At 44.3% G+C, this 16,126-nt stretch overlaps 2 protein-coding genes across 4 annotated transcripts in view; one reads left to right on the forward strand and one right to left on the reverse strand.

The window, feature by feature from the left end:
• Positions 1-16,126, reverse strand: part of dzip1l (DAZ interacting zinc finger protein 1-like) — a 1,064,069-nt gene that overhangs the window by 69,893 nt on the left and 978,050 nt on the right. The gene's annotated exons all lie outside the window — the stretch shown is intronic.
• Positions 3,090-7,783, forward strand: hs2st1b (heparan sulfate 2-O-sulfotransferase 1b; the record flags this gene model as incomplete). The annotated part of the gene is made up of 4 exons (XM_046299804.1): positions 3,090-3,275; positions 3,518-3,615; positions 3,990-4,147; positions 5,704-7,783. Coding segments are annotated over 4 exons (669 nt in total), but the record flags the coding sequence as incomplete, so codon positions are not given.

The following is a 16,126-nucleotide window of genomic DNA, read 5'->3' on the forward strand; positions in this document are numbered from 1 at the left end:
AGGTACAGGTATTCTCCTAACTATTGTGACTAGGTACAGGTATTCTCCTAACTATTGTGATTAGGTACAGGTATTCTCCTAACTATTGTGATTAGGTACAGGTATATTCCTAACTTGTGATTAGGTACAGGTATATTCCTAACTTGTGATTAGGTACAGGTATATTCCTAACTTGTGTTTAGGTACAGGTATATTCCTAACTTGTGATTAGGTCCAGGTATATTCCTAACTTGTGATTAGGTCCAGGTATTCTCCTAACTTGTGATTAGGTACAGGTATATTCCTAACTTGTGATTAGGTACAGGTATATTCCTAACTTGTGATTAGGTACAGGTATATTCCTAACTTGTGATTAGGTACAGGTATATTCCTAACTTGTGATTAGGTACAGGTATATTCCTAACTTGTGATTAGGTACAGGTATATTCCTAACTTGTGATTAGGTACAGGTATATTCCTAACTTGTGATTAGGTACAGGTATATTCCTAACTTGTGATTAGGTACAGGTATATTCCTAACTTGTGATTAGGTACAGGTATTCTCCTAACTTGTGATTAGGTAGGTGACAGGTATATTCTCCTAACTATTGTGATTAGGTACAGGTATTCTTAGGTACTAACTATTGTGATTAGGTACAGGTATATTCCTAACTTGTGATTAGGTACAGGTATATTCCTAACTTGTGATTAGGTACAGGTATATTCCTAACTTGTGATTAGGTACAGGTATATTCCTAACTTGTGATTAGGTACAGGTATTCTCCTAACTTGTGATTAGGTACAGGTATATTCCTAACTTGTGATTAGGTACAGGTATTCTCCTAACTTTAGATTAGGTACAGGTATATTCCTAACTTGTGATTAGGTACAGGTATATCTATATTCTAACTTGTGATTAGGTACAGGTAATTCCTAACTTGTGTGATTAGTGATTAGGTACAGGTATATTCCTAACTTGTGATTAGGTACAGGTATATTCCTAACTTGTGATTAGGTACAGGTATTCTCCTAACTTGGTATTAGGTAACAGTGATTATATATCCTAACTTGTGATTAGGTACAGGTATATTCCTAACTTGTGATTAGGTACAGGTATATTCCTAACTTGTGATTAGGTACAGGTATATTCCTAACTTGTGATTAGGTACAGGTATATTCCTAACTTGTGATTAGGTCCAGGTATTCTCCTAACTTGTGATTAGGTACAGGTATATTCCTAACTTGTGATTAGGTACAGGTATATTCCTAACTTGTGATTAGGTACAGGTATTCTCCTAACTATTGTGACTAGGTACAGGTATTCTCCTAACTATTGTGATTAGGTACAGGTATTCTCCTAACTATTGTGATTAGGTACAGGTATATTCTAACTTGTGATTAGGTACAGGTAACTAACTTGTGATTAGGTACAGGTATATTCCTAACTTTGTGATTAGGTACAGGTATATTCCTAACTTGTGATTAGGTACAACTTGTGGTATATTCCTAACTTGTGATTAGGTACAGGTATATTCCTAACTTGTGATTAGGTACAGGTATATTCCTAACTTGTGATTAGGTACAGGTATATTCCTAACTTGTGATTAGGTACAGGTATATTCCTAACTTGTGATTAGGTATTAGGTACAGGTATATTCCTAACTTGTGATTAGGTACAGGTATTCTCCTAACTTGTGATTAGGTACAGGTATATTCCTAACTTGTGATTAGGTACAGGTATATTCCTAACGTGTGATTAGGTACAGGTATATTCCTAACTTGTGATTAGGTACAGGTATTCTCCTAACTTGTGATTAGGTACAGGTATATTCCTAACTTGTGATTAGGTACAGGTATATTCCTAACTTGTGATTAGGTACAGGTATTCTCCTAACTTGTGATTAGGTACAGGTATTCTCCTAACTTGTGATTAGGTACAGGTATTCTCCTAACTTGTGATTAGGTACAGGTATATTCCTAACTTGTGATTAGGTACAGGTATTCTCCTAACTTGTGATTAGGTACAGGTATTCTCCTAACTTGTGATTAGGTACAGGTATATTCCTAACTTGTGATTAGGTACAGGTATATCTCTAACTTGTGATTAGGTACAGGTATATTCCTAACTTGTGATTAGGTACAGGTATATTCCTAACTTGTGATTAGGTACAGGTATATTCCTAACTTGTGATTAGGTACAGGTATATTCCTAACTTGTGATTAGGTACAGGTATATTCCTAACTTGTGATTAGGTACAGGTATATTCCTAACTTGTGATTAGGTACAGGTATTCTCCTAACTATTGTGACTAGGTACAGGTATTCTCCTAACTTGTGATTAGGTACAGGTATTCTCCTAACTATTGTGATTAGGTACAGGTATTCTCCTAACTTGTGATTAGGTACAGGTATATTCCTAACTTGTGATTAGGTACAGGTATATTCCTAACTTGTGATTAGGTACAGGTATATTCCTAACTTGTGATTAGGTACAGGTATTCTCCTAACTATTGTGACTAGGTACAGGTATTCTCCTAACTATTGTGATTAGGTACAGGTATTCTCCTAACTATTGTGATTAGGTACAGGTATATTCCTAACTTGTGATTAGGTACAGGTATATTCCTAACTTGTGATTAGGTACAGGTATATTCCTAACTTGTGATTTAGGTACAGGTATATTCCTAACTTGTGATTAGGTACAGGTATATTCCTAACTTGTGATTAGGTCAGGTATTCTCCTAACTTGTGATTAGGTACAGGTATATTCCTAACTTGTGATTAGGTACAGGTATATTCTAACTTGTGATTAGGTATATTCCTAACTTGTGATTAGTATATCTCCTAACTTGTGATTAGGTACAGGTATATTCTAACTTGTGATTAGGTACAGGTATATTCCTAACTTGTGATTAGGTACAGGTATATTCCTAACTTGTGATTAGGTACAGGTATATTCCTAACTTGTGATTAGGTACAGGTATATTCCTAACTTGTGATTAGGTACAGGTATATTCCTAACTTGTGATTAGGTACAGGTATTCTCCTAACTTGTGATTAGGTACAGGTATTCTCCTAACTATTGTGATTAGGTACAGGTATATTCCTAACTTGTGATTAGGTACAGGTATTGTCCTAACTATTTTCCCTCTGATAGGTATGGGGTGAGAGGTAAACCTGTTTACATCAACGTGGTCCGGGACCCCATCCAACGCCTCGTATCGTACTACTACTTCCTGAGGTTTGGAGATGACTACAGGCCTGGCCTTCGACGGAGAAAACAAGGTGACAAAAAGGTATTGTTGTATACATATACAAATAGTTACACAGTAACATACTTGTTTTCAATGGTGTTTTAAAATGTCTTATCGCCCTAGTGAGTGTATATGAAGCTCTATTTCTGGTGTGTGTGTGTGTGTGTGTGTGTGTGTGTGTGTGTGTGTGTGTGTGTGTGTGTGTGTGTGTGTGTGTGTGTGTGTGTGTGTGTGTGTGTGTGTGTGTGTGTGTGTGTGTGTGTGTGTGTGTGTGTGTGTGTTAGACCTTTGATGAGTGTGTGTCAGCAGGTGGTTCTGACTGTGCCTCTGAGAAGCTTTGGCTCCAGATCCCGTTCTTCTGCGGACACTACTCAGAGTGCTGGTGAGTATCAACATGGCTGCCAGTGGTGGGTGGGAGCCAACATGGCTGCCAGTGGTGGGTGGGAGCCAACATGGCTGCCAGTGGTGGGTGGGAGCCAACATGGCTGCCAGTGGTGGGTGGGAGCCAACATGGCTGCCAGTGGTGGGTGGGAGCCAACATGGCTGCCAGCGCTGACCCACTCATCCCCATTGCACCGGCTGGGGCCTAGGGGACTATGGTCAATGTGTTAATAATCAGAACACATTGATAACGTAATAATTAAGTCATTTGTTGTCGTTAAACAGTGTGTAAACCACAGATATATCTTATTAAATGAGTTTCCTATATGTAGTTACCATGGTGTGAACTGTATGTTGTGTGTATATGTACTATAGGAATGTAGGCAGCAGGTGGGCCCTGGATCAGGCCAAGTATAACCTACTGAATGAATATCTACTAGTTGGGGTGACAGAGGAGCTGGAGGACTTTATCATGATGCTGGAGGCAGCCCTGCCCCGCTTCTTCAAGGGTGCCACAGGCCTCTACAAAACAGGTACTGTACTGGCACATCATGTATCCTGGTTCCTCTCACTTAGCATCAGCAGGTAAAACCCTGTCAGTGTTCTAGCCTTGTCTCTGTGGCACCATGTCCTTCTGACCGACTCTGGTCTGCAGCCCACTCTGCTCTTTTCCTGGTAACAGCATTTAGTACACTTGGGCAGAATAACCTACTATATTTAGGGCACTTGGGCAGAATAACCTACTATATTTAGGGCACTTGGGCAGACCAAGTGAAGGAGTAGCCTGTTGGATAGATACAGTGGTTGCTCCACTAAAAGTTTTTGCAATTATGCTGTGGTACTTAGAGGTCATTTGTGGTTTAGTACGGTACCCTGCGTCACTACTTCATTGCTTCAGACCACCACAAGGGGGAGTTAGAGTACTGATTATGCTTTTGGGTCCTACTGTGTCTCTAACTGACAATGAATGGGTGACATAAACCTCAATAGAAACTGATAATTGTGCACGACTTCAGTATTACTTAATAAATAAATACATTTTATTTTGTTAGGATTGTTTTGCTCTTACTGTAGTACTGTAGGCCACTCCCGACCAGTCACGTTGTACAGCGCCTAAGACACTGCAGCGATCTAAGACGCTGCATAGCAGTACAAGCTGTGTTGCTACAGATGCTGGTTCAATTCCCGTGCCGCCCTCAACTGGGAGACCCATGAGATGACTAGGTTTTTTAGTGTTTTTTCTCGCTTTAAAAACTGAAATAAATAACAAACTGGCTTTATTTACAAATTAGTAACAATATCTCACCCCATGTTCAAGAATGGCCTATTTCTCGCACATTTTAAAATGAAATCATCTCCAAAATATTATTTTTTATTAGCAGGACAATATATATTGGTCATGGCTCAGGAGTGACGCACTATGGGACTGCCTTGCAGTTCTCCAGCTGTATCCACTGAAAGCGTGCGAGGTTCAAGGCACGAGGGCAGAGGGCACGGGATGGGCCGCAGAGCCACGCACAGAAGACAGACCGAGGAGGAGGAGGGTGGACTCCCACCCTGCCATACTGGGTAGCACAGAGCAACACTTTAAGGGGCGTTGCACTAATAATGGGGCTGACTAGGGAAACATTCCGGCTGTTCAACAGGTAGCTGGACAGTAGACTTGCCAAGATGGAGGGTAGGGGGAGAATTCTATCGTCAAATGTATTTCTAAGTTAGGTTCTAAGTTGTTGTTGTTTATCACATCTGAACGTGATTGGGAGTCCCATAGGGAGGCGAACAATTGGCCCAGCGTTTCTCTCTCTCTAAAAACAGAAGAAATGTTTTGGCCTTTATTTAATTTTCCAAAAAAGAAGTCTGCGATTTTGTTATCTGAATAATCTCCAAATGTTATTATATATGTATATATGTTATTTATATTATATATATGTCAAATTGATGACACAGTCATATAAAGCTGCGTGACTCACTCATTCATGGCTTTGAATCAAAATAAACAAGTACTGTGCGGCTGCAATACGCTGCAACTTTTAAAGGACAAACCACTGTAGACCCTAACCGATCTTCTCCTGTTCCCGTGTGCTCCCAGGTAAGAAGTCCCACCTGCGTAAGACCACGGAGAAGAAGCCACCCACCAAGGAGTCCATCGCCAAGCTGCAGCAGTCCGACATCTGGAAGATGGAGAACGAGTTCTACGAGTTTGCCCAGGAGCAGTTCCAATTTGTCAGAGCCCACGCTGTCCGGGAGAAGGACGGGGAACTCTACCTGCTGGCACAGAACTTCTTCTATGAGAAAATCTACCCCAAAGTGAACTAGGGTGGAACTGGGTTAACATCAGGCCAGGTGGATGGTGATGAGGTCTGGGTTAACATCAGGCCAGGGGGGGATGTAGATGTGTTGATGAGGTCTGGGTTAACATCAGACCAGGGGGATGTTGATGTGTTGATGAGGTCTGGGTTAACATCAGGCCAGGGGGGGATGTTGATGAGGTCTGGGTTAACATCAGGCCAGGGGGATGTTGATGAAGTCTGGGTTAACATCAGACCAGGGGGATGTTGATGAGGTCTGGGTTAACATCAGGCCAGGGGGATGTTGATGAGGTCTGGGTTAACATCAGGCCAGGGGGGATGTAGATGAGGTCTGGGTTAACATCAGACCAGGGGGGGATGTAGATGTGTTGATGAGGTCTGGGTTAACATCAGGCCAGGGGGATGTTGATGAGGTCTGGGTTAACATCAGTCCAGGGGGATGTAGATGTGTTGATGAGGTCTGGGTTAACATCAGGCCAGGGGGATGTTGATGAGGTCTGGGTTAACATCAGTCCAGGGGGATGTAGATGTGTTGATGAGGTCTGGGTTAACATCAGGCCAGGGGGATGTTGATGAGGTCATACACTACTCTCTGTGCTAGTTCAGACTTCAGAGCCTGACCATTATTCACCCTGTTACACACGTTACAGAATGCCGTCATAACAATAACTGTCGGACGTGTGGATGGGGACCTACTGTGTAGCTGTACTGTGTCTGGGGGGGAAAGTGGATACTGTGCTGGTTTCATTGGTTCCTTGTTCTTCACTGTAGTTGTTGACTTCTACAAGGTATTTGAACAGGTCTCAAATCCAACATGGTGTCCTGTACTTCTCTGTAGCTGATCACTTCTTCTACAGGTTATTGAAGCAAGATCCAACATCTGACCAGGTCAAAGGTCAATAAGCCCCCCCCCTCCACTGGGGACCTGCCTTGTGGTCTTCAGGCTCCAACTCAAAATGGCTGCCCAACCACAACCACATCGGACGACGTCCAGCAAAAGATTTGTCTATTTTACATTTTCGTTTTTTATTTTTATTAAATCAAAACAACACATGAGAAGGTCAATTCAAAAGAAAACAGGAGTATGTCAGAAATTGTGACGTTTGATCTGTGGAACAAAACACAGTTTGCTGGCTCGTGCCAGAAGGACAGTTTGCTGGCTCGTGCCAGGACAGTTTGCTGGCTCGTGCCAGAAGGACAGTTTGCTGGCTCGTGCCAGAAGGACAGTTTGCTGGCTCGTGCCAGAAGGACAGTTTGCTGGCTCGTGCCAGAAGGACAGTTTGCTGGCTCGTGCCAGAAGGACAGTTTGCTGGCTCGTGCCAGAAGGACAGTTTGCTGGCTCGTGCCAGAAGGACAGTTTGCTGGCTCGTGCCAGAAGGACAGTTTGCTGGCTCGTGCCAGAAGGACAGTTTGCTGGCTCGTGCCAGAAGGACAGTTTGCTGGCTCATGCCAGAAGGACAGTATGATGGCTCGTGCCTAAGCTGGGTGGCTGTGAAAGGGAGGTACTGTACTAACAAGGAGGAAAGGGTGGCTTCAGCTCGGTGTGATGCCGGGTGGCTTCAGCTCGGTGTGATGCCGGGTGGCTTCAGCTCGGTGTGATGCCGGGTGGCTTCAGCTCGGTGTGATGCCGGGTGGCTTCAGCTCGGTGTGATGCCGGGTGGCTTCAGCTCGGTGTGATGCCGGGTGGCTTCAGCTCGGTGTGATGCCGGGTGGCTTCAGCTCGGTGTGATGCCGGTGGCGGCCAAAAGTTGAGAATGACACACATGAATTTTAATTCTGCTGCCTCAGTTTGTATGATGGCAATTTGCATATCAGAATGTTAAGAGTGATCAGATTAATTGCAAAGTCCCTCTTTGCCATGCAAATGAACTGAATCCCCAAAAAAACATTTCCACTGCATTTCAGCCCTGCCACAAAAGGACCAGCTGACATCATGTCAGTGATTCTCTCGTTAACACAGGTGTGAGTGTTGACGTGGACAAGGCTGGAGATCACTCCGTCATGCTGATTGAGGGTGGTGTTTGGAATCATTGTTCTCCCTCTGTCAACCATGGTTACCTGCAAGGAAACACGTGCCGTCATCATTGCTTTACACAAAAAAGGCTTCACAGGCAAGGATATTGCTGCCAGTAAGATTGCACCTAAATCAACCATTTATCGGATCATCAAGAACTTCAAGGAGAGCAGTTCAATTGTTGTGAAAAGGCTTCAGGGTGCCCAAGAAAGTCCAGCAAGCGCCAGGACCGTCTCCTAAAGTTGATTCAGCTGTGGGATCGGGGCACCACCAGTACAGAGCTTGCTCAGGAATGGCAGCAAGCAGGTGTGAGTGCATCTGCACACACAGTGAGGCGAAGACTTTTGGAGGATGGCCTGGTGTCAAGAAAGGCAGCAAAGAAGCAACTTCTCTCCAGGAAAAACATCAGTAACAGACTGATATTCTCCAAAAGGTACAGGGATTGGACTGCTGAGGACTGGGGTAAAGTCATTTTCTCTGATGAATCCCCTTTCTGATTGTTTGGGGCATCCGGAAAAAAGTTTGTCTGGAGAAGACAAGGTGAGCGCTACCATCAGTCCTGTGTCATGCCAACAGTAAAGCATCCTGAGACCATTCATGTGCGGGGTTGCTTCTCAGCCAAGGGAGTGGGCTGACTCACAATTTTGCCTAAGAACACAGCCATGAATAAAGAATGGTACCAACACATCCTCAAGAGCAACTTCTCCCAACCATCCAGGAACAGTTTGGTGACAAACAATGCCTTTTCCAGCATGATGGAGCACCCTGCCATAGGGCAAAGTGATAACTATGTGTCTCGGGGAACAAAACATCTATATTTTGGGTCAGGAATGGCCAGGAAACTCCCCAGACCTTAATCCCATTGAGAACTTGTGGTCAACACTCAAGAGACGGATGGACAAACAACCAACCCACAAATTCTGACAAACTCCAAGCATTGTTTATGCAAGAATGGGCTGCCATCAGTCAGGATGTGGCCCAGAAGTTAATTGACAGCATGCCAGGGCAGATTGCAGAGGTCTTGGAAAAGAAAGGTCAACACTGCAAATATTGACTCTTTGCATCAACTTCATGTAATTGTCAATAAAAGCCTTTGACACTTATGAAATGCCTGTAATTATACTTCAGTATTCCATAGTAACATCTGACAAAAATATCTAAAGACAACTGAAACTGCAAACTTTGTGGAAATTAATATTTGTGTCATTCTCACAACTTTTGTCCACGGTTTGTATATTTCAGATCCACTGTTGGCAGTTTACAGAGTAAACACATGAAACCACAGTACACAGTGTATTTACTCTGATGTACTGGACCAAATGTTTGGTGAGACTTCTGCGAGCATTGTACCTTTTTTAAGGTGTGTCTTTTAACATCTAGTTCATTTGTAGCCCACTAAGAAAAAAAAAATCTGATTATTTTATTTAATAAAATAAAAATTATAATACAAATAAAAATCTCCGTTCTGTACTATCGACCTGAAGTTCCTCCCATTTTTTTTAACCACCACAACATTCCAAACGTGTCTCATTCATCAGTTTGTTGTAGATGTCTGGATAACGAACTTGTCTTTAGCACAAAGTTTTAGTGTGTGAATGCAGCAGCAGTTTGTCGCTATGACTCAACAGTGGGTGATCAACGTTGACCAGAAATGAGACTTGTTGTTGTTGTTGTTATTATTATTATTATTATTATTTTTGACCCCAGCCAGTCCCAAATGGCGCTCCACCCCTCTCCCTTGGCCCTAACCCTTTTTGTGTTTTCAGATCAGAAAGGTCTGGTATAAGCAACTGTATATCTTCCACCGTGTTGCATACACCGTACAGATGTGGTTTGGCCCGCGGGGAAAGGTGCAAATCGGGACCGCCAAGTCACATGGTTTATGCCTAAGAATGATTATTTATTTTTTTTGGTAACAGGGTCACACTTGTTAGAGAGGCGAGCTACGTTAAGAAGACAAATTCATCAGAGGTGTAATAGTGCCTTCATCATCATCATTATTATTTACCAAATTACACCCTATTCCTTGTTTAGTGCACTACTGTTCACCACTGCTCTATGGGGCCCTGGTCAAAAGTAGTGCACTACATAGGGAATAGGGTGCGATTTGGGATGCATTTTATACACGACTCCTAAGCCACTTTGATATCCGATGTCATTTTCCCCTTCACTTATTTTTCTGAATGTTGTGCTCATTCATTTGACACAATTATCTGTTCTGCCAGTATACCACTTTTTTTGTAATTTTTTTTTTCATATCAATTTCTTATTGTAAACAACCTAAAACATTTCAAATAAATACTGAACTGTTTCACAGTCTCCGCTGGTCTTCTGTTTTTAAGTGTAAACACTCGGTTAATTAAAGACATCCTTTTGTTGAAGTTTTTCTGTTTTGATAAACAATATCCCATGAATAAAAACAGTAGAGTTCAAAACAAAAATACTGCTGTAAAAACCATTGTGTTGGGAGAAGTTCATCCTAACCTTCCATCATGTTAACATATGTAATGCATGTTTGTCTTTTAGCTCACTTACCTGAGAGATACTTCTCAATGTTTTCTGTCTTTTACATTGACTCTTTCCTGTTGAATTTACAACAAGGATTTGCTTTAAGCTGGAAGTCTTATTGTTTCAGCCTTTCTCCAGGTGCAGAAAAAGACCCGGTCAAAAAGTGGCGTTGTCTTTTAAAAAACATTTTTTTTTACCAGTTGTTTTCAACAGATTGACGACATGATTTTATTTTTTAATCCAACAGCAAGCTAGTAAATAACAGTCAGTGCCTCTTCCTCTGTGGTGCTGTAGAAGTGATGCTGTCAGTCAAATAAGTCTAAATCATAAGCTTAAAGAGAGGATGCTGCACTGGAAATGTGACCAACTGTAACGAGGGAGGATGCTGCACTGGAAATGTGACCTCAACTGTAATGAAGGAGGATGCTGCACTGGAAATGGGACAGAACAACAACTGTAATGAGGGAGGATGCTGCACTGGAAATGGGACCTCAACTGTAACGAGGGAGGATGCTGCACTGGAAATGTGACAGAACAACAACTGTAACGAGGGAGGATGCTGCACTGGAAATGTGACAGAACAACAACTAATGAGGGAGGATGCTGCACTGGAAATGGGACAGAACAACAACTGTAATGAGGGAGGATGCTGCACTGGAAATGGGACCTCAACTGAGGGAGGATGCTGCAGGAAATGGGACCTCAACTGTAACTGGAAATGAACGAGGAGGATGCTGCACTGGAAATGTGACCTCAACTGTAACGAGGGAGGATGCTGCACTGGAAATGTGACAGAGCAACAACTGTAATGAGGGAGGATGCTGCACTGGAAATGTGACCTCAACTGTAACGAGGGAGGATGCTGCACTGGAAATGTGACCTCAACTGTAACGAGAGCCTTATTTAATCACTATGGAAACAGTAGCCGTCCTATAAATTCACACCAATGGCATAGGAAATAAAGCTTACCAAGTCTGACCTTCTAACAGTTTATAGAAGAGGCAAACCATAGGACTCTTATTAACAATGGCCTTGAATATTATCAGTATGATCTGTGTAAGATGGCCTCCTGAAGGTGAGATTGGTGACACCTCTTGCACAGTCTGTGCCACCCCCAGGGGATAGATGGAAGGTGAATTTGTCACTAGATACTGATCTTGGGTCAGTTTAGCATTTTCCACACTAATGGTTAAGGTTTTTTGATTGTGGGAGGGGGAAACTGATCCTAGATCTGTACCTAGGGGACCACCTAACTTCACCCAGCTTTAGGGAAACGTGCCAGTGGTCCCTAATGCTCAGGCCTTTCACGATCTTGCAGTCCCCGTCCAACACAGAGGCCCCAACCAATCTGATACGCCCACTGTGTGGCCAGCAACACATGACTGCATCCCAAATGGCTCCCCATTCCCTACATAGTGCACTACTTTTGGCCAGGGCCCTATGGAACCCTATTCCCTACATAGTTCACTACTTTTGGCCAGGGCCCTATGGAACCCTATTCCCTACATAGTTCACTACTTTTGACCAGGGCCCTATGGGTAAGTAGTGCACTGCATTAGGAATAGAGTGCCATTTGTGTGTGTGTGTGTGTGTGTGTGGGGGGGGGGTAGTAGAACAGTCACAAGGAGAGCCAGAGCAGCCATCTCAGAAAATAGAAACTCAATTACCAGTTTAGCTGTAGGCAACATGGCGTGTTGGTTGTGTTCATTAACCTCATCCAATAGGATAATTACTGCTTCTCAATTAAAAACACTGTCTCTCTCTCTCTCTCTACAGTGTATTGATGTCAGCTGATGAGTTCTCTGAAGGGTAATAGGGGGAATGGAAAACCAAGTGAATGTTTCCACTGTGGGGGTTTTCTATGTTGCTGATTTTATTTTTTACTTTGGAGTTTTTCATGATGGATTGTTTGTTTTTGTGTGTGATTTAGTGATAATGATATTAATCTACCAGTTTTTGCTATTTAGCTTTTTTTTTTTTTAAATAACAAACACTGCTTTGTTTTTGTTTTATATAATGCTAAAATAACACCCCCACCCCTTCAACGGTCACAGATGAATAGGAGTAATAGCCTTCTTGGACAGCCTTCTCTTATTTAATCAATCTGAATTCTGTAAATAGCCATAATTGTTCTGGTTAGTTGATTTGATTCTGTGTGCTGAGATTTTAATGGTTTCACTGTTCCATTTTAAAAAGGCCTTTTATTGATTTTCGTCTTAGCGCCACTAGAGGGCGATAAGAAACCACTGAACCACTACACGACCCTGTTCATTCTCTAAACTCGTCGGTCTGCTTTCCCTGGGACTGTTCGCTGGTCTGTTAACCAGCAGATCTCATTAATGCACCTGTACAGAGCAGAGCCAAATGGAACAAACAAATAGGGTATCACCATTAAGAATACAGATTGAGCCATTGGTTCTGGGCCCTAATGGAGATCGCTATAAATAGGTTATCTTCTTGGTCTTGGACAATTTGTGCAGCTGCACTCGCAGGGCATTTCATAATGACAACGCTCTATTTTTAATCCAGGGTTTACGGCATAAATAGGTTGTTCCCATGATTTCGTTATTTATTGCAAAAAAGGAAGAAGGAAGTTTTAGCAGCAGCAGTAAAAAGGAAGTTTTAGCAGCATCTCACCTCTCACAAACAGCTTTAAGGGAACCGGAGGTACAAAACGAGGCTACCTCTCCGGGAAATCTAACATGATTGCTATTACAGTGTTCACTGTGATTTGGACAAGACCTTCCATTGATCTTAACGGAATACGTGATCGATCCTATTGGGTCAATGAGCTCCTAAACGGTGACCTCATTCAGCTAGAGACAGTTGACCTGACTGGTATCCACTAGCTATGGAGCCGTAACCCTCTGGACTATTCTTTTTTTTACTTCAGTGGAGTGTGTCAGATCCTTATATTTGGATCGCAATGAGGCTAGTTGACCAGGAGAGACTCACCCAGCTAGTTGACCAGGGTAGACTCACCCAGCTAGTTGACCAGGGGGGACTCACTCAGCTAGTTGACCAGGGTAGACTCACCCAGTTAGTTGACCAGGGGGGACTCACCCAGCTAGTTGACCAGGGGAGACTCACCCAGCTAGTTGACCAGGAGGGACTCACCCAGCTAGTTGACCAGGGTAGACTCCCCCAGCTAGTTGACCAGGGGAGACTCACTCAGCTAGGAGAGACTCACCCAGCTAGTTGACCAGGGGAGACTCACCCAGCGAGTTGACCAGGGGGACCCACCCAGCGAGTTGACCAGGGTGACTCACCCAGCTAGTTGACCAGGGGAGACTCACCCAGCTAGTTGACCAGGAGAGACTCACCCAGCTAGTTGACCAGGAGGGACTCACCCAGCTAGTTGACCAGGAGAGACTCACCCAGCTAGTTGACCAGGAGAGACCCACCCAGCTAGTTGACCAGGGGAGACCCGCCCAGCTAGTTGACCAGGGGAGACCCGCCCAGCTAGTTGACCAGGGGAGACTCGCCCAGCTAGTTGACCAGGGGAGACTCGCCCAGCTAGTTGACCAGGGGAGACTCGCCCAGCTAGTTGACCAGGGGAGACTCGCCCAGCTAGTTGACCAGGGGAGACTCACCCAGCTAGTTGACCAGGGAGACTCACCCAGCTAGTTGACCAGGGGAGACTCACCCAGCTAGTTGACCAGGGGAGACTCACCCAGCTAGTTGACCAGGGGAGACTCGCCCAGCTAGTTGACCAGGGGAGACTCACTCAGCTAGGAGAGACTCACCCAGCTAGTTGACCAGGGGAGACCCACCCAGCTAGGAGAGACCCACCCAGCTAGTTGACCAGGGAGACCCACCCAGCTAGGAGAGACTCACCCAGCTAGTTGACCAGGGGAGACCCACCCAGCTAGGAGAGACCCACCCAGCTAGTTGACCAGGGAGACCCACCCAGCTAGGAGAGACCCACCCAGCTAGTTGACCAGGGGAGACTCGCCCAGCTAGTTGACCAGGGAGACCCACCCAGCTAGTTGACCAGGGAGACTCACTCAGCTAGTTGACCAGGGAGACCCGCCCAGCTAGTTGACCAGGGGAGACCCACCCAGCTAGGAGAGACCCACCCAGCTAGTTGACCAGGGGAGACTCGCCCAGCTAGTTGACCAGGAGAGACTCGCCCAGCTAGTTGACCAGGGGAGACTCGCCCAGCTAGTTGACCAGGGGAGACTCGCCCAGCTAGTTGACCAGGGGAGACTCACCCAGCTAGTTGACCAGGAGAGACTCACCCAGCTAGTTGACCAGGAGAGACTCACCCAGCTAGTTGACCAGGAGAGACCCACCCAGCTAGTTGACCAGGAGAGACCCACCCAGCTAGTTGACCAGGGGGGACCCACCCAGCTAGTTGACCAGGGGAGACTCACCCAGCTAGCTGACCAGGGAAGACTCACCCAGCTAGCTGACCAGGGGAGACTCACCCAGCTAGTTGACCAGGAGAGACCCACCCAGCTAGTTGACCAGGAGAGACCCACCCAGCTAGTTGACCAGGGGAGACCCACCCAGCTAGTTGACCAGGGGAGACTCACCCAGCTAGTTGACCAGGGGAGACTCGCCCAGCTCTCTGAGCTAATTGACCTCGGTAGGATTTTAACTGGTGCTTTATAAAATAAATAGAACAGGGCCAGGTTGTGTTCGGAAGTTACCTGAATTCATCCCATAACAAACGCTAATGAACACAACCCAGAGGTATCCTGACTTCACTACCTTCCCAGCTGGGGCTGACAGGACAGGACCTGAACTTGCTTGGCCAAAGGGGATCATCATCATGTCTAGCTTGTTTCTTGCCTTACACTGTTTCGTGAAAACGTGGTGCTCTAAAACTGTAGCTCACACGTCTGAGCAAGGCAGTGGGCCAAGGAAAACTCACACACTCTTGCCCTTAGGTCTGGCCCAGATTCCCTGACCAGCTCGGACCAGCACAGATTGATTACATTTTCATTTGTGGAATCAGAACTCGATCACATTCTGGTCACATAAGGCAGAATTTAAAGGCCCAGTGCAGTCAAATGTGGTTTAACTGTGTTTTATCTGTATCTCCACACTGTACTCAGCATTTCACTGTAAGGTCTACTACACCTGTTGTATTCAGCATTTCACTGTAATGTCTACTAATAATAAATAATAATAAATGCCATTTAGCAGACGCTTTTACACCTGGTGTATTCATTTCATTGAGGTCTACTACACCTGTTGTATTCAGCATTTCACTGTGAGGTCTACAACACCATGCTGTATTCAGCATTTCACTGTAAGGTCTACTACACCTGTTGTATTCAGCATTTCACTGTAAGGTCTACTACACCTGTTGTATTCAGCATTTCACTGTAAGGTCTACTACACCTGTTGTATTCAGCATTTCACTGTGAGGTCTACTACACCTGTTGTATTCAGCATTTCACTGTAAGGTCTACTACACCTGTTGTATTCAGCATTTCACTGTAAGGTCTACTACACCTGTTGTATTCAGCATTTCACTGTAAGGTCTACTACACCTGTTGTATTCAGCATTTCACTGTAAGGTCTACTACACCTGTTGTATTCAGCATTTCACTGTAAGGTCTACTACACCTGTTGTATTCAGCATTTCACTGTAAGGTCTACTACACCTGTTGTATTCAGCATTTCACTGTAAGGTCTACTACACCTGTTGTATTCAGCATTTCACTGTA

The sequence above is a fragment of the Oncorhynchus gorbuscha genome, linkage group LG15, assembly GCF_021184085.1.
Source record: "Oncorhynchus gorbuscha isolate QuinsamMale2020 ecotype Even-year linkage group LG15, OgorEven_v1.0, whole genome shotgun sequence".
Lineage (NCBI taxonomy): Eukaryota > Metazoa > Chordata > Actinopteri > Salmoniformes > Salmonidae > Oncorhynchus > Oncorhynchus gorbuscha.